At 57.2% G+C, this 24919-nt stretch overlaps 1 protein-coding gene across 3 annotated transcripts; it reads left to right on the forward strand.

Annotated features, from left to right (window-relative positions):
• Positions 1-160: 160 nt before the first annotated feature.
• On the forward strand, positions 161-22840 carry TWF2 (twinfilin actin binding protein 2). Of its 3 annotated transcripts, XM_086619043.1 has the most exons (11): positions 161-233; positions 9357-9434; positions 12755-12933; positions 14462-14557; positions 15264-15368; positions 18880-18912; positions 19687-19743; positions 20460-20585; positions 20674-20824; positions 21265-21386; positions 21565-22840. In XM_086619043.1, the coding sequence occupies exons 1-11, from the start codon at positions 209-211 to the stop codon at positions 21730-21732; spliced, it is 1140 nt and encodes a 379-aa protein (XP_086475169.1). In that variant the 5' UTR covers positions 161-208; the 3' UTR covers positions 21733-22840. The 3 variants fall into 3 exon arrangements, with proteins under 3 accessions (XP_086475169.1, XP_086475171.1, XP_086475170.1); XM_086619045.1 differs by lacking the exon at positions 19687-19743; XM_086619044.1 differs by lacking the exons at positions 18880-18912; positions 19687-19743.
• The last annotated feature ends 2079 nt before the right edge of the window (positions 22841-24919 follow it).

Below are 24919 nucleotides of genomic sequence, written 5' to 3' on the forward strand. Positions count from 1 at the left end.
GCGCCGCCCGAAGCCGCCAGGCGGCCCCGCAGAGCGGCCCCGGGGCGGGCGGAGGCTCCTCCCCGGGGTGGGGGCGGCGGCGGAGGCTCCTCCCCGGGGCGGTGCGGGCGGCGGGTTGCGGACTCCGGAAGCGGGCGGTGCTGCCTGCGGAGCCGTTTCCTGCCCGGGACGTCGCCGGAGCCGGAGCGGAACGAAGCGGAGCGGAGCCATGACTCACCAGACCGGCATCCACGGTGAGCGGTGCCCGCCGCGCCTCTGGTCCCCTCCCGCCCCTTCCCGCGGAGCGCCCGCAGCCCCCGCTGCCGTGCTGGGCTCGGCAGGGGTCGGACCCCCCGCCCCCCCGGGCTAGGCTGCTCCTCTGCACCCCCCTCGGGAAGCACCCAGCGGCGCCGCACCCTGAGCATCCCCCGGCGCCGCCGCAGCAGGCTGCCCGGTGGTGTCGGTGTCGCGGTGGCGGTGATGGGGGCGATAAGATGAAGGTTCCCGAAGGAGGCGGCAGGTTTTGCTGCCAGTAGCCGGGGGGAAGGGAGCGCTGAGCCAGGCTTAGGCCGTTTGTGTGCTCCTGGGAGGTGAAGGGAGGGGGTCTGGCTCTGGGGATGCTGCCGGTGCGGGGTTCTGCTGCATCCTTTGTCCGGGCTGACGCTCCGTAACCCGCCGTGACACCGGTCGTAAAGGCGCCTTCTGCTGCCGCAGCACCTTAATCCGCGCAGATGTGCTTCGCCGCAGCCCCACATCAGCCTCGGCCGCATCTCCCCTCCCTGCTGTCGTGCCCGGCCCCAGCGCTGCGCGTCCTTCCAGGGGGATCGCAGAGAGAAGAAATAAATTCCTGCCTGACCGTTGCCATTGGATTTGGGGGGAAGCTCCCCGCTTTCTTTGCTTGCTCCCTACAGGACCCAGCCGGCACCCTGAGACGACGGCTTTGGTGTTTGTGGGTGCATTTGGTGTGTGACTGTGTGTCCTCATGGTATTTCCCTCCTGCTCCCCACTGCAACTCAATTAGCAGTATTAATCAGGACTAGAGGTGCTGCATAATTTATGTAACCGAATCAATATGCAAGCAGGGATGGGAGAGAAGCCGCCCCTGAAACCCTGTGCCGATCGGGTGTGAATCCAGCACTGCGGTGTGCCCCGGGAGGGAAGGTGGGACATCAGCCTCATGGCTCCCTTCTTCACCGCCAGCACCTCCGTGCGAAGGCGTCGGGTTTGTGGCTGCTGTTCCTTCGTGGCATGAGCATCCTTGTAGCTTGAGTGCGTGGTCGAGAGCATCCTTCCCTTTCAGGTGCTCCTCAAGGAGTCGTAGTTGAGGAGCGGTTAGCGATGGTGCTTAGATGTTTCTCCTGCTTTGCCTGGGAGTGCCGGGAGCTGATGGCATTTGAGTTCAAAGTTGTGGCTTCTACTTTAAGCTGAGACACTGAAGTTCAGGCTCTAGTTGAATGTTCCTCTACCGTAAAAAAAAAAAAAAAAATTTAAAAAAAAAAATCAGCAGGATGGACCCTAGCACCCACCTGAACTCTCCAGGTGCTGGCCCCACTCTGCAGAGCTCTCCATGGGGTTCGGTGCAGGCAAGGCCTGTTGCGCTGCCTGCACTGCGAAAGGTGCTGCCTGTTGCTCGCCGTTGTGCCCATCTGCTCCTGTCCCGCCGATGCTGTCCTCCTTGGCACCCCCACGGCTTTGAGGGGATGCGCTGGCTTGGCAAAGCCCACGAGCTGCTCCCTGGGAGCACCGACCTTCGCCGACCTTGGTTCCCCACTGCTTGGCAAACCCTGCCGGCACCGGCGCTGAGAGTTGCCGTGAGTTGTCGTTGTCCGTGGGACGTAATGTGCCCTGTCAGCAGCGCTCTGCTGGAAAGGGGAAGGGACTCGCGCTTCCCCCGAGGAGCTGCAGCTGGTGCAGGGTGGGGATAGACCCGACAGTTCTGCCCAGGCAGCAGAACCCCAAGGTGAGGGACACATAAAACCCACCCTGTGGTTATTAAAAACAACTTGTGTTGGGTGCTCTCACTCTCCCAGTGTCTTGGGTGTCTCCAGGTGGCTCAGCTCTCTCCATCCCCTGCCGCGCAGCCTCTCTTCCGGGAGGCTGCCACTTCCTCTCTGAATGTGAATCTGCCCCTCCAACACCTGCGATGCTGAACTGGGGCGCTCTGGGCTTTAAGGGAACTGCTCTGGGGGGTTTGAGGTATTTCAGTTCTCCCCACCCCAACACGGTGATGAAATTAATTCCTTTGCTTGGCAGATGGCAGATTTGATAGCAGACGAGGAGCCCCCGCTACTACTTTGGTCCCCTCTGCTGAGACGCTGAGGGCTGGTGTTTGCCGAGGAGGAGGAGGGATTTTCTGCGTCTTCCTGGTTTCTGGGGCCTTATTATTTTTGTGTGTGAGCATTGCTTTTGTGGTTTTTCATTCCCGTTTCTCCCCTGTTTGCAGGAAGGGATCTGCTCCCGGGGAATCGCCATTGGACTTGCTAGCTGGCTGTGGGCAAGCTGGTGAGAGAACTTGGTTGACGCTGTGCTAGATCGGTGTGAGAACAGGGGGACGGGGGAGGCCCCGGAGCAGCCCCTCCGCTGTGATGCTACCGAGTCATCCTGGCTTTTGGGGAGAAGCAGGTGGTCCCCGGGAAGGGGGAGCGATGGCAGTGAAGAGCCGCAGGTTCGGGGTGTTTCATCAGGGCTGAGCCTTTCACGCAGAGGCAAGAGGCTAATTATTATTTTGGTTTAGGTATCCGTGGCAGCTCCCTTGAAGGTGCTGGTGAGAAAAGCGGGCTGCCATGGAGACTGCCGGGCTGGGAAGGCAGTTGGAAGCTGTCAAGGGTTGCTGTGGGCTTCTTGGGGCTGGAAACCTGCTTTTTAGCTACAGCTGGGAGGATTCAATGAGTATGTTTGCAGTCCCTGTTCTTCCCTGAGTGGCATTAGATGGGGATAGCAATCACTGTTTGAGTTTAAAAACTTGGGAAGGCAATGCTGAACCAGGGCTTTGCTGGTGGGAGGTCATCTGCTTTCAGTCACTTCGGTGTGCTCTTCTGCGACCTCTGGGTAGAGACGAAAAAAATCTTTTAAAGGGGTTTTTTTTTTTTCACCTAGAAAGTAAAGAAATCAAATGCATGTTGGTTCTTCAACCAAAAAAAACCCAGAAGTTGGTGCCTGCTCTTTCTGGGGGAGGTGGCAGGATGTGGGGATGGGGAAGGATCTTCGCTCCCATCCACGACTGAGCTTCTGTTTTGCCTCAGGACTGGATCTCGCACTGCGAAAACATCTGGTAGGAGCAGACGTTTGCTTCAGGAGAAGCATAACCATGATGCACGCAGGCAAGAATGATGTCAGATGGGGAAAAAAGGAGCAGAAAGGGGGGACTCAGGAGCTGCTGGGTCTGCAAAGCTCTCCTTTGAAAGCCGATGGCTTCCTGGCTCTTTAGCGAGAAGAAAGAAGGAGCTTCTCTCCCTATCCCATGCGCCCTCGGCCCCTCTCCTCCCACTGTGCTGGGAGGCAGCACTGGCCCCCGAGGCACTGGGCTGCCTGGATTTGGGAATGGCATCGTGGCTGGGATGCTGCAGGTAACCTCCTAACTGGGGATGCATCACGCTGTGCTGTCAGCAGAGGAGAAGGGATGGCTGGGCCGAGGCCCCTGGTGTCCACGAGGGACAGATGGCACCGAGTTGCTGCAATGATGGTTTGAAGGAGCCAGGCCCCACTTGTCAACTCTTTTCTGGGCCAGCACCCAGCTCGAGGTTGATGCCCACTTGGGGCGATGGCCTGTATCCTAGTGGGTGGCACATCAGGGTGACCAGGGTGGCAGCATGGCTGGAAGACCAAACGCCCTGAGACATCAGACCCCTTGAAGTTAAGCACCTAAAGTGGTGGGGTAGAGGGAATCCCTTGGGAAACGTGCCTCAAGAGACTGCCAGGGTCTGTCTCTGGGTCCTGTCCCCACCAGTGCCCAAACCAGTGCTCCCAGTGGTGGCTTTGCTGGTCAGAGAAGAGGAGCAGTGACCAACAGCTTCTGCAGGAGAGACAGGACCGCGTGTGCTGGCCCCACCATCGCTCCAGGATGCTGTGTTGCCGGCTGGATCTGACTGGTGCTGCCTGTGGGGTGGACGCTTTCTGCCCCAGAGCCAGGGAAGGGCCAGATGACTCTGGTTTGAGGTGCCAAAGTGGAGAAGAGGCAGGTCCCGGACACGCACGTGGGAAATTGGGTGTCGAGAATCAAACAGCCAGCGTCAGGCGGGTGGCTGAAAGTGTCCCGATGGGATTAACAATACAGACCAGGAGTCTCCCTGCGAAATCCTGCAGGATACAGCCTGGCCTGAAAATTGGGAAAAAAAGCTTTACTTGTGTCCTCTCTTGCTCAGATTTATTTTTTTTTCCCCCCTTCTTTCTATTTTCTTCTGATATCTGTAGCTTTTTCCCAGAGAAAGGAAACCCTGCAAGGACAGTTTTTTCTTTTTTCATGGTGAGAAATAAAATCCTCTTAGCGCTTAAACCAGCCAGCCAAACCGGTCAGCAGAAAAGCGCTCTGCAGCAGGCGGGCTGAGCCGGCACTGCGTGACGGAGTTACACTGGGCTAGACTGAAAAGGAGGAATTTTAGCAGCAGCAACAGCTATTTTGTGCCTGTTGCCGTTGTGCCCTTTCCTGGACGCAGCAGGAGGCTGTCCTGGGCAGGGAAAGGGTGAGTGGTGCAGGTGTAACTGGTTTATCCATCAGCATCTTCTCTACTCTTTGGCTGAGCCTCCCTGGAGCTTGGATGAGTTTTGCCCAGGTCTGTGGCTGGATCTTTGGCTGAGTTTCTGCACGCGCCGTGCCCCGGACGGTGAAAGGGAAGCAGCCGTTTGGAGTCACATCGACTTGAAGATTATGTCCAGGGAATGAAAGATTGATGGCCGGAGGCTCGGGTTTCCCACGGGGAGGCCGAGGTGACTCGGCATATTGAGAGAGGGATTGGTTTCAGGGAGCATGTATTATTGATCTGGGTGCTGTTGATGGGTTGTGGGGGGATGGATTTCGGAGGGTTGAGTGAGCAAAAACATGTCGCTCTCCCAAGAAGCAAGCGAGAGGATGGAGGAGGGAAGGGTGCCGAGGCGGCGGCGTGGCTGTCGCCTCCATCCCCATCCCCACAGTGCTTCCCCGGGGGTTGCGCAGGCGGCTCCGCTGGCATCCTGACATCCCAGGAGCTACGAGAGCTACCCGTTGCTGTGGCTACGGCTGTCACCGCTGCGTCGAGCCTCTGCCTCCCTCCGGCCTTGTTACAGGCTGCCTCTGCTCACTTGAGCTCATTGGGGCTGTGAACATCAAAAACGGCTCAGCTTTAGGGAGGGCTCTTGTGGCAGGGTGGTACCCGCAAGCATCGTCTCACTGCTCCATCTTGCAGCGTTTTCGGGGAAGCGTGATGCTCCGAGCCCCGCACTGGAATCTCCCAGGGGCTGATCCAGCCAGCCATGTGCTGAGGCGGGGCAGCTGCCTGCTCTGGCTGCAAGTGGCGTGGCTGTCGGGTAGGTGGAAGGATCTGGCCACCCCTCTGGTCCCCAAGGCGTGAAGTCGTCAGGCTTTGGTCCGTGCCTTCCCGCCACAAGCTCCTCTTCTCCTCTGGGAGTTTGCCGGCGTGGTCGGGGCCACCTGAAGATCACTGCTGGCCAAACCATCACCTCCCTGCCACACCACGAGCTGCCCAGCCTGGGTGCCCTGGTGCTGATGGCTGGCTCTCTTCAGCTCTCCATCCCAAATGGGTGCCGTGGGGGAAGGGAACCTGGGACACGCTCGTAGCAGGCTGCTAAATGCATTCTAACTCATACTGGTGGCTCATGACTAGGGGACAACTCATCTGCAGCCTACGAACAGGCGGGAGAGGGAGGTGTTGCACGACTTGGTGGCTGGAGGCGATTTTTGGGCTGTCACGGATGGTGGCTGAGGAGGCACGGGCGCTCATGCATGCTGGGTGGGCAGCGGGACTGCCTTGTAGAAATGCCAGAAGATTCCTCAAAATGCCACTGAGCTCAGCGTGCCTCAAAGCAGCAGCATCCTGGGTGGGTTTCTGGAGGTCTTTCAGGGCAGCAGAGACGGAGGCATGGTGTCCTTCCCAGTGCATGGTCACCCTCACCATGAGATTTCCCAAATGCAGAGGTGGGACCTGGTGTTTCTGGCTGGAAAACCAGTGCAAATTGTTCATGTTTTTCTCCTCTGGGCTGACCAGCCCCGGTTCCTTCAGTCACTCTTGCACGCTGTGCCTCCCGCCATAGGTGCCATCTGTCCTGTGCCTTGCTCCGTGCATGATGCTGAGCATGGACTTGCTGTTTGTGCTGCGCCCGAAACCTTGTTGGCACCAGATAACGCGGTTGTGCTCTTGTTCGTGCCTTCACAAATGACTTTGTCTGCAGCAACATGAAGCAATTCACCTGTGATTTGGCTTGCAACCCACCTATCTTCTCTGGAGCTGCTGGACCCTGCCCTGTGTTGGTATAGCTGGTTATGGTACTTTAACTCCTATTGAGTTTCATCCTATTTCTTTCTTTTTCCAGCCCATTTTTTCAGTCTCCTGAGAGAACAGAGAATTCTTTCCCAGTGCGCGCTTGCATCTCCTCTAGCTTCTCACCTTACAGCTGCAGAAAACACTACTGCAGTTGCCAGAGGTGTTCATGGAAGTGCCAACTATACCTGGACCCACCACAGGTCCTCGGGAGACCTTGCTTGATCTAACCTCTGATACCTCCCAGCGCGAGTTGTCCATGCAGTTTTATGCCCATGCTGTAGAGGTTCACCACCACCATGTTTCCTAAGCTGGCTTCCAACACTTGGAAACACTTAGAAAGCCAAACTGAGACCCTTGAAGCCCACAGATCCGTTCCAGGAACCCATGTCAAGAGGGTGAGCTGGACTTGTGGGTCCTCCTCCAGTCCTCTGCCCTGTCACTGCTCCATTCCCCACACAGATGCGTTGGCTGTGCTGACGTGTGTCCAGCGTCTCCTTTCCCACCTCACCTCATTGTCAAACGCAGAAGGAGACGAATGAGAAGAAGAAGCTGATTTTTGTAGTTTCCCCACATACGGGTTTTTCAGCCCTTCAGTTGGGTCCTGGAGACCACCTGGCATCGAGATCCCTTGGGGCGGAGGTACTGCTCGCCTCTGTCCCCAGGGTGAGATCTCCTCTGTGCCTTTCTTCCAGAGCCAGCTCTCGACTTTTATATTAATATTTCAGGCACACGAACCATCTTGTTAGGTCTGCTGTGCCAATTAAATCGTAATCATGCCGTAACGAAGCAGTTGCTGAGCTCGTGCTGAAAACCTTCCCTGGTTTATTCCTCCCCCTCCTCGCTGGCTCTTGGCTCTACGTCACAAGAGACAGAAGGGGACATTGAAGACACTGGTGATTTTTTTTATTTAAATGACAACTGCCTTTTTATTGTTATTATTTGTTATTTCAGCAGAATTAAAGCTCAGAAACCCACTCTGAGGTTTGTTTGCAAGCTCGGCCGCTGTCTCCTCTGGAGAGCATCTCTCTCCTTGGGAGGCCTGATGGTATTTCCCATTGTGCACCTGATTCCTCCAGCAACATCTGTGCTTCTCCAGCTGTTGACCCAATACTTCTGGGTGCTCGTAGCATTTCCAGGTGAGCTGGGGGTTACATTTGCCCAGACTCCTGATTTTTCTAGATTTGCAGGCCTGTTAGCACTGCAGAGCTTCCTTCTTTCTCCCCCATAGCTGATGGTATAGAAACATCCAAGACAGTTATTCTCGCCTGTTTTGGCAGTGGAGTGGGAACTGGTGAAGCTTAATGCTTATTAGGAGCTTTTGTCTCCAGCATGAGGTTTCCTGGGTGTATAAATGTCTCTTTTTCTCCTCCTCTTCTGCCTCGTGTGTTTGCAATAACCACAGATGCTGCCGGAAGGAAACAGCCGCTCTCAACAGGGAAAGGGGCTAAAAATATCAGAGCAGCCTTGGATGGGAGCAGGCTGAGCTCCCAGCCTGTGCTGGGAGAGGGTGAAGGTCTGCGCTGGGAACTGGGAGAGCCACACTTCTTGATGCCGATGGAGAGAGGAGAATGGTTTGCTCGTGGTGGGATCACCCCAGCAAACCTTCTCTGTGTGTCCCCTGAAATGCCTTGAGGGACTGGTGTGCTTCTGCGGGGTCCTGTGGGGTGGCATCTCTGGGTCTGTACGGAAGCACTGCTGTCCACAGGGTACCGGCCACCACTCCTTTCCAGCTGACACAGCGATGACTTTCTCTGCGATGACTTTCTCTTTCTCGCCCATGGGTGGTCTCAGGCTCCGTGGACCAAATCGGGGCTCCCTCCTACTGCAGGCTGCTCCGGCACGGTAATCGGTAACGGGGAGGTGGCATGGCAAAGCACCAGATCCTGGTGTGAACTAAGAGAGGTGTCTGCCCAGGTCTCTAATCTTTACAGTGCCAGTTTCTTTAGTATTTGACAAGTGCAGAGCTGCCTGTGGCTCTGAACTCATGGGATCCCCTTGGCTGTGCGGCCACATCCAGGAAGGGGCTCAGGTGCGTAATCAAAGGGCTTTTAGGGGAAGCCGAGCTGGGAGATGCTGGGCACTCTCTGGGCTGGGAGGTGCTGCTTGTTGGGGGGCTTGGCCCCTCCAAGCTGCACCTCTTGGTGCTGCCTTCACACGTAGCGTGTCTCGGTGGGACGGGAAGCTCTGCATCGGTGATGCTTTCGGGGTGGGCAGATTAAGCCGCTGACTCTGTCACCTCCTGGTAAGATGCCGAAGACCAGCTGCCAGCGCCTGGTGCTCAGGGAGGGGGGATGAGGAGGAAGGTGGCTCCCCAAAACGCTTCCCAAAAGCCTTCTGCAACCAAAGTCCTGCCGGTGCTGGAGCAAAACCCCGGGGCCGTTGCCTTTCCCTTCTGCAGGGACTCGGCTTCAAACCGGTGCCTCCAGTTTGGAGCCGTGCTGGTGCCTGGCTGCCTCGGGAGCAGCTCCCCGCCGTGGTGTGCCACAAGCCTGAGACGTCACCGCCTGTCTGGACACCTTCCAGCCATCCTCCATGTGCAAACCCCGCCGCTCTGTAAAGGGAATAAACTTGTCACTTGAGCTCTGCCCGCCTGCTCCGGCCAAGCCGTTGTCTAAATTTGGGTGATTATGTTCACCCCGGCCAAGTGTCGGGTTCCCTGGATCACATGCGCTCCCGGCTGCTATTTAGCTCCAACGCCTTGGGGAGACGCAGCACTTCGCTCCCAGCTGTTTGGGTTTTGTATTATTGTTTTTATTTACCATTTTTTTTGACACCAACGGTTTTATATTTTTTAATTTTGAAGTTTCTGCCCTGCCAAGTCGCTTCCCTGCCTGGCTGGTCGCCAAGCAGCCCAGTGCCTGCTGCGACGGTTCCATCTGATCACAATGTTTCTGGTTCTTGCAGCCACCACAGAATTAAGGGACTTCTTTGCCAAAGCCCGGAACGGTTCGGTTCGGCTCATCAAGGTCGTCATTGAGGATGGTAAGTCCCGTTTTTAGGTGCTTTGATTTACACCGTGTTGGTTCTCTGTTTCGCCTCTCCTCCTTTCCTCTTTGCCACTGCGGTGCCAGCTCATGTTTTTGGAGATGCCAAGGAAAATCGCACTGGCATGCAGCAGCCTGGAGCTGAAATACAAGCCAAAAATTTTGAAGTGCTGGTGAGCAGCTGTTGGAGCCCCGGGGCGGCTCCGGAGGGGAGCAGCAGCTTTGCTGGCAGACTGACGCCAGCGTCCAGCATCAGCACTGGGCTCTGGGCGGCTGCTGCTGCCACTGCGTTGGATTTTGGCACAGGGAGCTCTGCGAGAAGCTGCTGTGGGTGCCGTGGGACCACGGGCAGGGGGCAACGCGCAGCGTCCTCCTCCTTGGACATGGCAGCCTGCGCCAGGCAAGGAGATGCTCAGGGCGGGGGAGCGCTCCTTGGCGCAGGGCCTCCGCTGCGTCCCACGAGGGACGCTACGCTCTGAGACCCATCCCAACCCCACTGTGCCCCAGCCCAGCTTGCAGGCTGGTGCCGACCTGCCCGCGTCTGTCTCACCAGAAGGTGCCTTTGGGTGGCCTCCACGTCCATCAAACCAGCGAGCGGAGCCAAGCACTGATTGAACGTCCCAGCGGGGAGCCTCCACGAGTGTCGGTTTTCCATCACCTGGGCGTCATACGATTGCATATGAATGACTTGTTTCTCATGACAGCAGGGACATTGATGCCCTGCCAGGCTGCCACCGACACCTCCCTCGGGTGGACTGCCAGGACCACGTGGCAAACACCGAGGTGGCTGTGGTTGTGAAGAGCCCGTGCCGGCCATCAGAGGGGCTGTAAAGCCCTGTTTGGAAGAGCAGTGTGACTTGAAACATGTGGGACACACCAGCAGGGCCACCACGAGGTTCGGGAGTGTTGACTTTCTCCTCAGCGAGGTCCCCATGTGTTGGGATGCAACATCTGCATTGTTTTTTGGAGCATCTTTGACATCGATGTTGTGCTCTCGTCTCCTTTTGCTTCTAAAATGTGGGAATTGGGTTCGTGTTAGGATAAGTCATGGATACCCCTAAGCCTGGACTTAGGGTACTAGGGTTTGTGCTGCTGGCTTTGGGTTGTGGCCGGTGACACCAGCGAGGGAGACTTCTTACCATCAATGCAAATCGTGTCCCACCATCTCTGCTTGAGCTGAATGGGATATATTTATCTGTCCGTGTATCATCATCAGCTGCTTCATGGACTGACCTTGCTCGGCACTGCTTTGTGCTTCCCAGTCTGGACCCCCGCCCTGCTGGCTCCTTTCCCCTGGCCTGGACCAGCCATAGGCAGCTCTGGAGGAGCCTGGGTGTCTGCAGAAGCCTTTGAGATGCGACGGAGCCCGAGGGGCTCCTGTGGAGAGGTGGGCGGAAGGAGGAGAACCAGGAGCATCTCTGTGCTGAAGGACTTGGTCTGCTGGGTACAAGGTGGTGATGGTCCCACCAGCCTGGCTGGAGGACCTTCTGTCTGCCCTCAGGTGTCACTTGGGACAAGATGCTTGGTCCCTATGGGCCATCACCCTTTTCTGTAACATAGAGGGCATTAGCCTGCTGCTGCCCACCAGAGAAGGACTGTTGGGCAGTAACGAGCAGCCAGGCAGACATCACAGCCAGACAGACGGACCTGAGCATGCTGACCCTGGAAGGGCTGTGTCCCGAGCCACCTGGAGAGGACATGCCAGCTGCCCTGGTGGCTCAGTGCATGTGGAAGAGGAGCCTCCATCCCTGCTTGATGACTTGCAGAGGACCTTCTGCCCTATGGGGCGTTTGTCTCGGGGTATGTCGGAGCAGGCAATGGCAGCTGGAAGGAGAGGAACATGGTGCAAGGAGCCTTATGGTGGATGCTCTGTGTCTGGGCATCCCCAGGACAGCAGCTATGGCTGAGCAACCCTTTGGGAGCTCTTTGAGCTGATGTTTTCTTTGGGAGCCAGCTGGGAGAAGCCAAGGTTGGATGGTGAAGGTGCAGGGGGGAGCACTGAGGCTCAGCAACAGTTTCCTGGTGTGAGAGCGGCTCGTGGTCCAACACGGTTTGGGGTGACGCTCTGCTCCTCACTGCCAGCAGGTTTCTGGATGAGGTTGGCTTTGCGGTCTTCCCCATTGGGTGCGTTTCTTTGCAGGTGGGTGATGTCATGCATGGAGCTTTGCAGACTCCTGGCTCTGGTGTAGTCCCCTCGTGGTGCCTGCCAGAGCTGCGGGCAGGGCTGCCTGGCACGGACATCTCGGAGCAAAGTGCCTGCCTGCAGCTGGGTGCTGTGGGCACTCCAGGCCAGAAACCTCCAGCCAGGGCCAGAAACGCTCCTGGCTGTGCTTCTCCAGCAGTGGTGCCCTGCAGAAACGGAGCCTGAAGTAACTGGTGCTAACGACGGTGCTTTGCCCAAGGGCGGCTGCTCTGGGCTTCCCTTTCCTGATGCTTCCCGGGGTGGAAAATTTGGCCCTGACTGGGTTGAGCTGAACTGGAAAGAGCCCAGTGGGAGGCGGGGGAGTGAGCGGCTCCTCCAGCCCAGGGGAAAGCCAGAGGCTGCTGGCTCACAGCCTGCAGTCTGGGTCGGGTGCAGCCTGGGAATAGGCTGGAGTGACTGGGCACTGATGGCCTCGCATGTGAGGCATCGGGATGTTTGGCAGATGGAGACACCTGTGAGCGCATTTCCAGAGGCTGGAGCTTTCCTGGAAGCATGGTGTCCCCCCACCCAGGCTGGGGTCTCTGGGACAGCTCCAGTCCCTGCGGACATGGGTTTGGGTGTCAGCTCTGATTTTGACCCCTCTGAGGTTACAAGGAATCTGATGAAAGCAATGTTGACTCATCATCCTGGCTTTCGCTATGGGACCGTCATTCATCCCACCAAATCTAGGTGGTTCCTCATGTCCCTGGTGAGGTCTTCTAGTGCCCAAGCCACTAGAGCTTGTCCAGGTGGGATGGAGGTCTCATGTTCCCCTGTGAGCAAGAAGGGATGGTTGGGGACTACATGGCTGGAGGGAGCAGAGCAGAAGGAGGCTACAGATGGTCACCAGAGAGGAGACCACGGGAGGGGAGGAGGTGGTTGGACAGGAGGCAGTGGGGTGCTGGCAGAAAACCAGCCCTTCCATGATGGCCACAGTCCTGATGGCATCTCCTGGGGGGTCACCTGTGGAGGTGTACCCTCATGCATGCACTTCAAGACCTTTGTTTTTCTGCAGGACAGCATCGTTGTCAGCGCTGGAGCTGCGGCAAACCCTTAGATGAGGTGTCCCGTCGTCCTGCATGGTGAGCTAAGCCTTGCCTTCATCTAACACCACCTTTTCCCTCTTCTCCTTCCAGAACAGCTTGTGCTGGGAGCCCACAAAGAGCTGTCCCGGCGCTGGGATGCCGACTATGATGCCTTGGTGCTGCCGTTGCTGGACGAGCAGCAGCCATGCTACGTGCTGTACCGCCTGGACAGCCAGAACGCCCAGGGCTACGAGTGGATCTTCATCTCCTGGTCCCCCGACAGCTCCCCGGTGAGCACCGTGCCGGGCTGCGACAGCCCGGTGTGGGGACATGGAGGTGGAGGTGGAGGGCAGAGGGGATGTTGGCCAAGTTGACTTTGCGCCGAGGCGGAGGAGGAGCGTTTGCACCCTCCATTGTGGTGCTTGGGTTAAGAAGAGGTGGAGACCGCTTTGGAGATGGGGGAGTTTTTAAAGACACAGTAAGATATGCTGGACCCCGTCTCTGTCCTCTTTTCAGCACTGTGAGGAGGAGGAGGGTCTGGGATGTAGGGAGGGGAGCGGTGTGGACCACGGGGCCAGGACAAGGATGTCCCACCGTGGCTCTGGCCAAAAGCGTCGCTGGGAAGAGCTGGCGCTGGCACCGGCTTGCTCGGCACTGCGTCCAGCCTGGCGCTGCTCCAAAATCTTCCTTAAAAAGGCCAGCAGGCTGGTTCCCTGGGAGCTGCGCGCAGCCGGGCCAGCATTGACACCTGCCGGTCTGGCTGGTGGGGCCGGGGACGCAGGAATGGGCGGAAAAGGATGAGTTAGATGGGAGGCTGGTCTGGAGGATGCCAGTGGCACGGCCTGGAAAATGCCATCATGTTCAGCACATCCCTGTAATGGGCATTCAGCGGGACTGAGATTTACTGCCGGTCAACACGTGCGCTTGTCATATCTCTCTATATATACACGTATATATGTTTGTTATATATTTTATATAATCTATAGGCTGTGTAGATAAACTGCCGTGTTAATACATGAACTTGTCATATATATAAAAATACATATATATTTGTTATATATATGTATAATGAATATGTTATTATATATAATTTTATATGTTATAACATGCATATATAAAAAAGACCTTCAGTTTCTTGAGATATAGCTAACAAATATATATTATTATATATACACATATATGTATACACACACACTTATACAATTATAATAAAATAATATATATGTGCGTACATATATGTGTGCCCATGTACATATATACATGTGTATATATAGCAATATATAGTAATAATAGGTATTTTTTATCTATATCTCTCAACGAACTGTGGAGGGTCTAATTGCAAACGAGCGGGGTGCCCAGGAGCACTTGCACAAGCTCTTCCCTCCGTTTTGCCGAAGAACGATGCAGAGGAAGTGCCAAAGGCTGAAAGTAGCTTTTAGGCGGCTCTGGCGGCATTTGTGCCTCCTGGTGCCCCGGTGCGGCGGAGAAGCGATGCGCTGGAGCCTGGGGCTGGGAAAGCCACGCGCAGAATGAGCCCGCAGATCGCGGGCAGCGCTTAGCAGGGCAGCGCCGTGCACGTGCGGACCGGGAACAAGCGGCGGTGGGTTTCCCTGGCTGCTCCCTGCCAGCGGGTGCCACGAGTGGAAATCGGCCTGAGCTACAAACTGGGTGGCTGCTCCTGGGGTGGCTGAGGTTTGTGGAGGCGGTGATGGGATGGTGGCCGTGAGCGTCAGGCACCTGTCACCAGGAGGTGCTGCTCTCCAGCCCCGCTGGGCAGGATCCCGTCGCTGACTGCGTGCCGTCTCCCTCCCCGCGCAGGTGCGGCTGAAGATGTTGTACGCTGCCACCCGCGCCACGGTGAAGAAGGAGTTTGGCGGGGGCCACATCAAAGATGAGATGTTCGGAACGGTGAAGGTACGGTGGTGGTTCCTGGGCAGCCGTTTGGGACGTGGGATGCTGGCGTTCGGGCAGGGGGCATGGCACAGAGGTTTGTCCCTTGTGCCGCTTTGGTCTCCTGGGTGGCCGCCATGGTCAGTGATGGAGACTGTGGAAGAGATGGGAGGAGGGCTCCCAGGAGATCCAGAGCTTTACTCCGAGTGGGAAAAGGAGCGCCAGGCGGTGGCACTGTCTCTCTGGCAGCCAGAGCTGCTGCCGCGCCGAGGTTCTCTGGCTGCGCTTCCCAGCAGTGCTTGGTGGGAGGTTTCTCCTTCTCTTCCGTGGGCTTTTCGCAGAAGGAGCTACACAACAAGGGCCTCCTGGGCATCAGGTCTCTCTGGTGCCGATGGGAGCCAGGGAGCATCCCCGGGGGCTGCCCTCCCGCCCCTGGGCCAGGGTCTCTCTCTCCGTTTCACTTCCACGCTCACAAGCTCCGTTAACGAGCCGGAGGAGCTGCGCTGCCACAGGCACGGGTGACCAGGGAGGGTCAGGGTGGGCTGAACAGGCATGGGCAGTGTTTAAAATCGAGGGTGGGCTCTGCATGGAGGCATCTAAGAGTGTTGCTTGGGTTGGTCGTCCTGGCAAGGAGAAAGCCCAAAACCCACCGAGTTGTTCAGGCGCAGGCTCGAGGCTGGGGCCTCATCCAGCCCTGCAGCGATAACCCGCCCTGTCCCTCTGTCCACAGGAGGATGTGTCCCTGAGCGGTTACCAAAAGCACGTGTCCTCCTGCTCTGCCCCAGCCCCGCTGACCGCAGCCGAGCAGGAGCTCCAGCAGATCCGCATCAACGAGGTGGGTGTCCGCTGACCCAGGGAGAAGGAGCCTGGGACCCCCGGGGCACACAGGGATGTGGGATGCAGGGATGTGTTTGCTGCTGGAGGCATGGGAGCAGGATCAAACATCCCAGCATCAAGCTAAAAGGGATGGCTGTTTTTGCCTGTGCTCTCTCCTACTCCTGCGGTTTAACCCATTCCTGCCCTTGCTGAGGTGCACCGAGCATCCTTACGGTCAAATTCATGGCATAAAGAGGAATTGACAGATGTTTTGTCATGAGCTCGGGGCTCTGTTTCGCAACCAGAAGGCAATTTGAGGCTGAAAGCAGGAGCAGTCTCTGACCCTCCAGGTATTGGGATTTTTTGAGGATAGGGCGATTTCACTGGGATGCCGTGGAAAGGCTTCCTCTCTAGAGGAGCATCCCTCTCTCTTCCACCTGTGCTGGGGCTGTGGGGCTCATGGGTGGATGAGGATATGCCTGCAAGATGCGAAGCCAATCAGCCTGATGTCTTTTGCTGTTAATTAATGCTGAGGCAGGAGGTTTGTACCGACTCTGAGACTGGCGGAGTTGAGGGGCGTTTGGGAGATGCCACCAAGGAGCGGTCACCGCATGAGTCTCGGTGTGATTATCCCAGCTCCCTGCCTGGAGGGGCTGGGCAGGATTTGTGCCGGAGGATCCAAGGTGATGTCCACCTGGGAGAAGAGAGAGATGGGTGCTGATGGTGGCTCCAGGGCTTGTTTGGCACCTTCGAGTGTCTGTGGCATTGCCTTGGCTGGCCAGTGCTGCAGGATGAAGTAGTTTGGGGGTTTTTTTTCAGCTGTGTCTTGCAGGGTCAAGTGGCTCAGGTAAGTGGTGCTCGTGGGGCTTGTTTTCTGGTTGATCTGCCGTGCTCTGCTCCCCACCCTCGCCTTTGCGAGATGCAGCTCCTGGACGAAGGTGCTGCTGCCATTTGCTTTAGTTGGGGTTTTCTTTTTTAAAAATATGCTGTCCCCTGTGTCAGCTCAGGCCACGGGAGCAGTCACCAGCATTTAGAAAGAGAGGAAAATGGGTATATTTGTGCCTGTGGATTTAAAGGTGGGAAGTGGCACTGTGCTGAAGGGTCTCTGTGTTGGTGCAGGGGCTGCGTCCACTCGGCCCTGGGCACAGAGCAGGAGGTGGTGGGAGCTGCAGCTGGGGCGTGCGGTGTCACGCTCGCCTTCCCAGGCGAGGAAACTCACAGCTCTACGGTAAACACGGCTTTGAGTTTCTGGAGCCGTGCAAAGCAGGAGGCTTTCACCACGGGGGGGCTATATGGGAGCAGCTCTCAAACTGTAGCACCCAGCTCAGTACGGCGATGGATGCCCCCAGCCTTGCGTGCTGCCTGCGGGCTGACAGGGTCCTCGCACGTGTGTGCATGTTGTGCGCAGGCTGCGGGGTCCTTGCACGTGTGTGTGTTGCAGTTTCACTTGGGGGAGCAGATCCAGCGCGTGGGAGTGAGCGGTCGGGGCTAGCAGCAACCTGGGAAGGAGCCCCTGGGCCAAGCCTGACCTCAGCCCTTCTGTGTACCTGCCCGTGCCCCCGCTACCAGTTCAGAACCCTGCACATCCCCCTGGCTTCAGGCAATCCGTTAGGATCTGGGGAGTGACACAAGGGGCGTTGTTTCGTTAAAAAAGCACCAGCTTTGCAAGCGCTTTGCTGTGCCCCTCGCCTGGAGCGGCAGCTGACGGTGCAGCTCTCCTCTCCTCTCCTCTAATGCCGCTGATGCATGACACTCCGAGATGGCAACCAGGTTTGTAGCAGGTGCAGAAGCTCCCTGGGATCCTCCTGGACCACTGGATGGATGAGTGTGGAGAGGGATGGGAGGGGAAGGGCAGCAGCAAAGCAGGAGTGGGGAGGTGATGGCTGCATAGCAGCGGTTTCAGGGCTGGCACAGCTGCCTTTTACACCCAGATGGAAAGGACTTGGGTTTGTGCATCCCCCAGGAAGCTGTCCAGCCTTTGGAAAAGGAGGTTTTGTGTTGCGTGAGCCAGGCCTCCCCCATGGTTTTAGGTTTGCATGGACAGAAGCGATGTCGTGAGCTACCCTCCTTCTTGATAGCTGGGTGGGAGCTCACAAGAATTTGCCATTTCAGATCTATATATGTATAGAAAGAGAGATTTTAAAAAGCTGGAAAATGCATCACCAGCTTTACTGAGCTGGAATTTGTCAGCAGACCGTGGGCTAAGCAATGGCTTTGGATTTGGGATCGAGCTGCCTTAACACCTGTGAGTGGGAAGAATTTCTGGAAGCATGGTGGGCTCCAGGACGCAGACAGGAGCCAGGCGTCTCGCACCGTGGGGCCGCAGGGGAGAGAGAGGCAGATTTGGAGCTGGAGGAGGAAGCAGAAGAATTAAGAGGGAACAAAACTTGCCGAACCATGGCAGTGTGTAAGGAGGGGTCGTTCGTAGCTGCTGCACAGTGTCGGTGGGTGGGTAGAGCAAAGGCTTTGCCAGAACCACCTGCCTCATGAAGGTTTCACCATAAGACAGAGAAATACTGTTAGCCACGGCCAGCACCATGCCAGCAATGAGGAAGGACAGGGAAAAAACTAACCTAAAGAAAAAGAGATAAAATAACCCCCCAGCCAAGCCTGCTGCCAGCGCGGCTGGGGCTGGGGAATGGGACGCAGCACATGCTCGGCCGTCCCGTGCTGGGCTCCTGGACAGCCTCGGGAGTGTTTCAGTTTTTAATGTTTTTGGAAAGAGGAGGAGTAGAAAATACAGAGGTATATGGTGGTGTTGACGTTGCTGGGACACCTCTTGGGATTTTTGGACTCCAGGGTGCTTTGTGTTGCAGCTGCAGCTCTCTCCAGCCCTGCTGTGGTCCTCCCCACCTCCTTGCATTTTGGGGGGAGAAAGATGAGAGTCTGGAGGTGTTGGCAGTGGTAACGCCCTCGTGCCACACCACTCCATGGGGCAGGCCCAGGCGAGCTTGTGTGCGTCCTCTGAGCCCTGCGTGCTCGTCCTTGCACCCTCCCTGGTGCCGCAGCACCCGGGGACGGGAGGACAGCAGAGCCTGGGGGTCAGCCAGACCCCCTGCCTGCCCGGCACCAGGTGATCCTTGAGCAATTATTTCCCGAGAGCTGCGCTTTCACACCCAGTTCGTCCACCAGGATGCTTGGCACAGGTAGAGGCTTGGGCGTTTTCTTCCCCCAAACCGATAGCCTCCAAAATCTGTTGCTGTGATCGCTGGAGCTCCTCCAGCCCCTGGGCTGTGGCCACCCCAGCTGGGGACCCGGCAGGAGATGGGGCAGGGACGTTGCGTGTGGGGCTGCAGGGGCTCTCCCTCCCACTCCTCCCCAGCCCTCATGTTTCCCGTGTCATTTTTTTTGCCGCTCTCCCTGCGGGCGCTGCCAGGACCTGCCTTCCCTGGCCTCCAGCAGAGAGACGGTACGCCTGCACCCGCCTGGCATGCCCGTGTGTCCCCCTTCCCTCCTCGTGTCACACGAGACCTCCGCCCTGTCCCCCATGGGTACCATTGACAGTGTGTCTCCTCTCCCTACGCTGGCAGGATTCCCGTTCCCAGGACTCGAGCACAGAGATGGTAGGCTGCTCTGCCTGGTTCATGCCCATTTTTTTTTCCTTCTCCCAGTGGTGTTTTTCTGCATGTTCTGCTCCGGGCATCCCAGATCTGTCACCGCCCTGGGGTGTGGGGACAGCGTGGGGCTGCTGTGACAAAGGGCAGACTCATAACCAGATGCACTTTGGTGCTGCTGAGCTGTTCTTGAGATGTGAGCAAAAACTCCTGTGTTTCTCTTGGCATGCCTTGTTTTTTCTTCCTTTTCTCTATCAGGGGGTGGGAGAAGAAGGGAAAAAAAATAAGGAAAGAAAAGGAAAAAGAAAGGAAATGGGGAGAAAAAAGAAAAGAAAAGGGGGGAAGAAAAGAAGAAAGGGGGGGAAAGAAAAGAAAAGGGGAAAAGAAAAGAAGAAAGGAGAAAGAGAAAAGAAGAAAAGGGGGAAGAAAATAAAAGGGGAAAAAGGGGAAAGGAAAAGAAAAGGGAAAGAAAAAGGGGGGAAAAGAAAGGGGTGAAAAAGAAAAAGAGTGAAAAAAGAAAAGGGAAAAGGAAAAGGGAAAAAAGAAAAAAGGAACAAAAAAAGAAAAGCGAAAGGAAAAGGGGAAAAAAGAAAAGGGGAGAAAAAGGAAAGACTGGACTGTTGTTATCTAAAATCCCCCAAACCGATCCCAAAGGACGGGGACCACACTTGCTGTGGAGCACCTGGGTTAGGGTTGCTGGACTGTTTGCCCAGGGGAAGGTTTTGAGGTGGGATGGGCTCCTCGGCTGTCAGGGTGACGCCATCTCCCTGTATTCTGTGGCAGATGGTGGGGGGCTGTTGCTGCTGCCCATCGCTGGTAGAGTACCCCGGCCCCGAGGAGGTATGCCGCGCCGGCCGCGTCCTGCCCTCTTCCCGCTGCCGCCTCGCGGCACCCTCCACTCCTGGTCAGGGACCCCGGGCTGCGGCTGGGTGGAGGCACCCGGGGTGGCTCCACGTCTCCACCATCTCTTTCTCTTCCCTCTTTGAAGCGTGGTTCAGTCCCTCGGACTCGGGGGTTTGCTTGGGGTACGGGTGGCAGCCTCTGCCTCACAGGGCCTGCGGGAAAAACAGCAGCCAGGCTCTTTCCGAGCAGTGGATCTCCAGTTTCCCAGCGCCGGTGGCAGCAGGAGTGCCTGTCTGCTGCAGCTAAACCCACCGAGGAGGGACGCCGGATTCCAGGGCTCCCCCTGTCACCTGCCAGTAGCAGTGGGAGATGGTGGGAGATGGGCATGTGCCAGCGTCAGTGCCAGCGTCCCTGCCAGGGACCCGCTGGGAAACATCGGTTTTGAGCTCGTCTTTGCCAGAGTGAAGCAGGGGGTGCGGGGATGCATGGCTGGGGCCGGAGGTCTCCCGGCATGGCAGTGGCACAGCAACAGGCATCAGCCCCGAGCCTGGCTGACTTGCAGTGGTTTAACGCTGCAGTCCCTGGGAGCCAGGTGTCAGGTGGCTTCTGGGATGAGAAACCTTTCGGTGTGGCACTGGCTGGTTTTCCTTTCTCTCCCTTCCCCACCCTTCGCCAGTCCCTGCCCTGATGCTCGGGGTGGTCTCCATCCCCAGGTGAAGACGGAGATCAGCGTGGAGAGCAAGCACCAGACCCTGCAGGGCCTGGCCTTTCCCCTGCAGTTGGATGCTCAACAAGCCATCCAGGCGCTCAAGCAGAAGAAGATCAACTACATCCAGCTGGTAGGTCCCTTGCCCACCTACCCCACTCCCCTGCTTCTCCCTGCCACCTCTCGCTCCCGTCCGCTCCCCCATCCCCTCTGTCCATCAGAAGCTGGATCTGGAGCGGGAGACCATCGACCTGGTGCACACCAGCCCCACGGAGATCGCCGACCTGCCCAAGAGGATCCCCCAGGACTCGGCTCGTTATCATTTCTTCCTGTACAAGCACTCGCACGAGGGAGACTACCTGGAGTCTGTCGGTGAGTGCCCCAGCACCAGGACTGGCTAGTTAGAGCCCACGCTGGTCCCTGCTCTCCTTGGACCATTGCTTGCGTGGGGAGCAAGCAGGGATGTGGATGGTGCAACAGGGGACCTTGAGTTGGTTCCCCCTTGCTGTCCTCCCGTGGTGGGTACTGCTGGCAAGTTCTTTGGTGCTGAAAGAAGCTACCAGGTGGGGCCCAGGGCTCTATGGGTGCTGCCATGGAGGATTTGTGCAGCCATTGTTTGCAGGTGTCCTAGAGCCAGGGGAGATGTGGGGATGGGTGATGGATGGGATGGATGATGGATGGGGTGGCTCGCCCTCCCCTTCAGGCTGGGACTCTTGGGGCTGGAAAAGCCATGATCGGGCTGGGATGCAGCTGCCTGGTGCTCCCTGGCCACGAGTCCGGGCAGCACCACAAGCCCCGCTCTCTTCTCGCAGTCTTTATCTACTCCATGCCTGGGTACAAATGCAGCATCAAGGAGCGCATGCTCTACTCCAGCTGCAAGAGCCGGTTGCTGGACACCGTGGAGCAGGAGTTTTGCCTGGAGATAGCCAAGAAGGTAAGAGCGAGCCCACCGGGAGGTGATGGAGCAGAGACCCAGGCTGGGCATCTGCAAGGGACTGTGCCGCAGCCTTGGTCCAGCCCCGCCAATGGGCTTGCGGGAGTTTAGATGCCCCAAAGGTGGGTGTCAAGACACTAGGGAGCTTCTAACCCCCGCTTGCCGCTCCTGGACGCAGATTGAGATTGACGATGGAGCTGAGCTGACGGCAGAGTTCCTCTACGAGGAGGTGCACCCCAAGCAGCATGCCTTCAAGCAGGCCTTCGCCAAGCCCAAGGGACCCGTGGGCAAACGGGGACAGAAGCGGCTGATCAAGGGGCCGGGAGAGAACGGCGAGGACAGTTAGATCCCGCAGGACTGGGCGGTGAATGGACAGCATCCCCGCGGCGCTTCCCAGCTTCCTCTCCGCTGACCTGGGGATCTTTCCCTCCATCTCAGCCTCTTTTTTTCTTTTTTTTTTTTTCCCCCCTCTCCCTTCTTTTTCCTATTCCATTCCTTTTTTTAAACATCAGGATGGCTTTTTGCACCCTGGGGCAGAATGATGGGGAGGGTTGGGGCTTGTCGGTGTTCTTTTTTCCACGTCCTCGTGCAAGCCCTGGGACTGCCAGTGGAGGACTGGAGCAGCAGGGTCTCACCCCCAGCCTTGCCCCTGACCATCCCCGTGGTCACAGCCGCTGCTCTCGGTGTCCCCTGGGTGACCGAAGGACATGCTCGCCCACAAGCTGCTCTATGCAAAGTGAAGGGGATGGCGTTGGGGATTCCTGTTTGAAAAGAAGATGCTTCTTTCCCTGCTCCCCCAGCTCCCAGGTTTTGCTCCCCTGTCCCGTTCTCAGTGTGAGTGGCCCCTCTGCCCCTGGGCCATCCTGCACACCTTGGGGTGTGAGCAGGAGCAGGCTTTGCTGGCAGGAGTTTGTCCCTGAGGGGAGCCAGCTGGCAAGGGGTGAAGGTCACTTCCCAAGTCCTGAGTTCATCCTGGCCCTGGAGAACAGTCACTGCCTTTGGGCCATGTTTGCATCCCCTTTTGAACGCCCCCATAAGCCCTGACTCAGCCCCGTTGCTGTTTGGGATGGGAGCCGGGGGGAGCCCAAGCTCTGGTCCCCCTCCTCCACGTGCCCCTGCCATCCCCCCCTCCAGTTTGTTGTCGGCTCTCTGGTCTGGGGCAGCCCCATGTCTTAAAAATCACAGGGGTTGTCCCAAACCCTTGTGCGGGGAAGCATGACAGCCCCTGTGTGCCCCCCCAGGGCCGTCCCCAGCTCCAAGGGCTGAGCCTGGTGCTGTGGATTGGGCTTCACTGGGGGCTGGGGGGGCAGAGCACCTTGCTGCTGGCTACCAGTGAGGGCTCGAGAGCTGCCTGCCTCTGTGGGAAGATGGAAAGGGGGTTGGTGAAACCTGCCCTCCGCTTTCCTGCTGCCCCCGCCACTGTGCCCACGTTGCCTTGACCTCGGTGGAGCGGGAGTAAGTGGTGATGGGGGGAGGGGGGGTGTGAAGCTGGGGGGAGCAGAGCACACTGTACTGAACGCTGTATTTTCTAAAGAATAAAGTATTTTTAAAACAGTCTGATGCTCTTTGGAGGTCCAAGGTTTGGCTGTTCAGCAGCTGCGGTGCTGGAGCTGCAAAGCAAATTTCTCGGGCATCACTAGCTGGGAGCCAGCAACCACGGCAGCCTGTCCTACCCCCTCAGGGACAGCTGTGCTTTAATCCAGGGCTCTGGGACAACTCTGGGCTGTAGGACCTGAATTTCCCAACAGCAGGTCCTGATGGAGAAGCAGGGAAGCCTGTCCCGGCTTGTGATACTGCCTCCCCCTTCCTTGCTCACAAGGAGCTCAGCTGTGGTTTAGATATAACCTTATTTTTTTAATTTATTATAGTGTCCTGAGCAGGTTTCCCAGGCAAAAGGCTCCCTGCATGCTGTGCCGGGACAGCCTGGGCCCCGAGCTCCTGCAACGAGCCTGGTGGGATTTGCACCAGGTCAGGGCTGCGCCTGTGTCTTGGCTTTACTCACTGTGCCCAGGATGAGATGGGTGATTGGGGAAGCCGGCTGTAAAACAAAAGAAAAAGAAGAAAAGGAAAAAGAAAAATTTAATGCAATAAAGAGCCAACTCCAAATGAGTTTCCCTTTGGTGCGGAGGAGGGAAGATGCTTCTGTGCATGGAGCAGCCTCAGCACAGGGGAGCTTCCTCAGCCTATAAATATTAATAATAATCCCGGGCTGACACCATCAGCATCATCTGATGAGCTCGCTCACGCTTCTCCTGCAGGTCCTGCTCCCCTTCTGTGTGCAGTATTTTTTAAACTTGCCAATATATCCAAGAGGGAGTGAGGGGTGTCCCCCATTTCCAGCTAACCCCTCTCACTGCCCCTGTCCGCCTGCCAGTGCAGCCATCTCCAGCTGAAAGCCCCCCCGGGCTAAAGGATGATGGTGTATGGCTGTGGGGGAGATGGCCAGGAGCAGCCCAAGGGCTGCAGGTCCCCAGCTGAACACCCATCCCAACCCAGTCTGTCCCCTCTCCTCCCATCCCACCTTATCATATCGCATCTCATCCTCCAGCCCATTTTCCATCTTCTACTCCATCCCATCCTGTCCCCTCCCATTCTATCCCATCCCATCCCATCCCATCCCATCCCATCCCATCCCATCCCATCCCATCCCATCCCGTTGTATCCTATCCCATCCTCCAGCCCGTCTTCCATCTTCTATCCCATCCCATCCTGTCCTCTCCTGTCCCCTCCCATCTTATCCTATCCCATCCTGTCCCCCCATCACATCCTGTCCCATCTTATCATATCCCATTCCATCCTCCAGCCCATTTTCCATCTTAGCCCATCCCATCCTATCCTGTCCTCTCCCATCCTATCATATCTTATCCCATCCTCCAGCACATCTTCCATCCCATCCCATCCCATCCTATCATATCTTATCCCATCCTCCAGCACATCTCCATCCCATCCCATCCCATCCCATCCCCTCCTGCCCCCTGTCCCATCCTGTCCCCCCCATCCCATCTGACCCCACTCCAACTTGTCCCTCCTGTCCCCCCATCCCATCCCACCTCCTCACCTGGCTTAGATGTCAATGGGACAGGCACGGGCAGGCAGCCCCGCGCCGAGGGCAGCCCGGCCATGCGCACAGCCTGGCCCTGCACAGCCCTCCACCCCCTCACCCCTCTTGTCCTCCTGCCCACCCCCCAGTGCTGCACAACGCCGTTCTTGTCCCAGCTGGAGATCTGGTGGCCCAGGGCGGGTGGGGAGGCCATTACTTCTGCTACTGGAACTTGGGCATGAGGGTGGCCAGGAGCACAGCCGGGCAGTGGAGTCTCTAGTATCTAATATAAGGGTTGAGCACAGACGGCTGCCTCTCCTGCCACACAGCCTAGCAGGGACACGCCATCCAGTTGTTGGCTTTTGTGAGGCTTGTCAGGATGTAGACAGATTCACAGCTCACCCTCTGCTAGTTTTGGTTGAAAATTAGTAGAAAAGACTCTATAGGGTGCTGGAGCAGTGCAGGGGGAAGAGTGGAGCTGAACAAGGTGCTG

Source organism: Tauraco erythrolophus, chromosome 12 (genome assembly GCF_009769465.1).
Source record: "Tauraco erythrolophus isolate bTauEry1 chromosome 12, bTauEry1.pri, whole genome shotgun sequence".
Classification (NCBI taxonomy): domain Eukaryota; kingdom Metazoa; phylum Chordata; class Aves; order Musophagiformes; family Musophagidae; genus Tauraco; species Tauraco erythrolophus.

Excerpts from the sequence above, each read along its gene's own strand:
- TWF2 (XM_086619043.1), top strand. The coding sequence starts at position 209 with ATGACTCACCAGACCGGCATCCACG. Across the intron at positions 9,435-12,754 it reads CAAGGTCGTCATTGAGGATG|AACAGCTTGTGCTGGGAGCC; the intron begins GTAAGTCCCGTT and ends TTCTCCTTCCAG. Across the intron at positions 19,744-20,459 it reads AGTACCCCGGCCCCGAGGAG|GTGAAGACGGAGATCAGCGT; the intron begins GTATGCCGCGCC and ends CTCCATCCCCAG.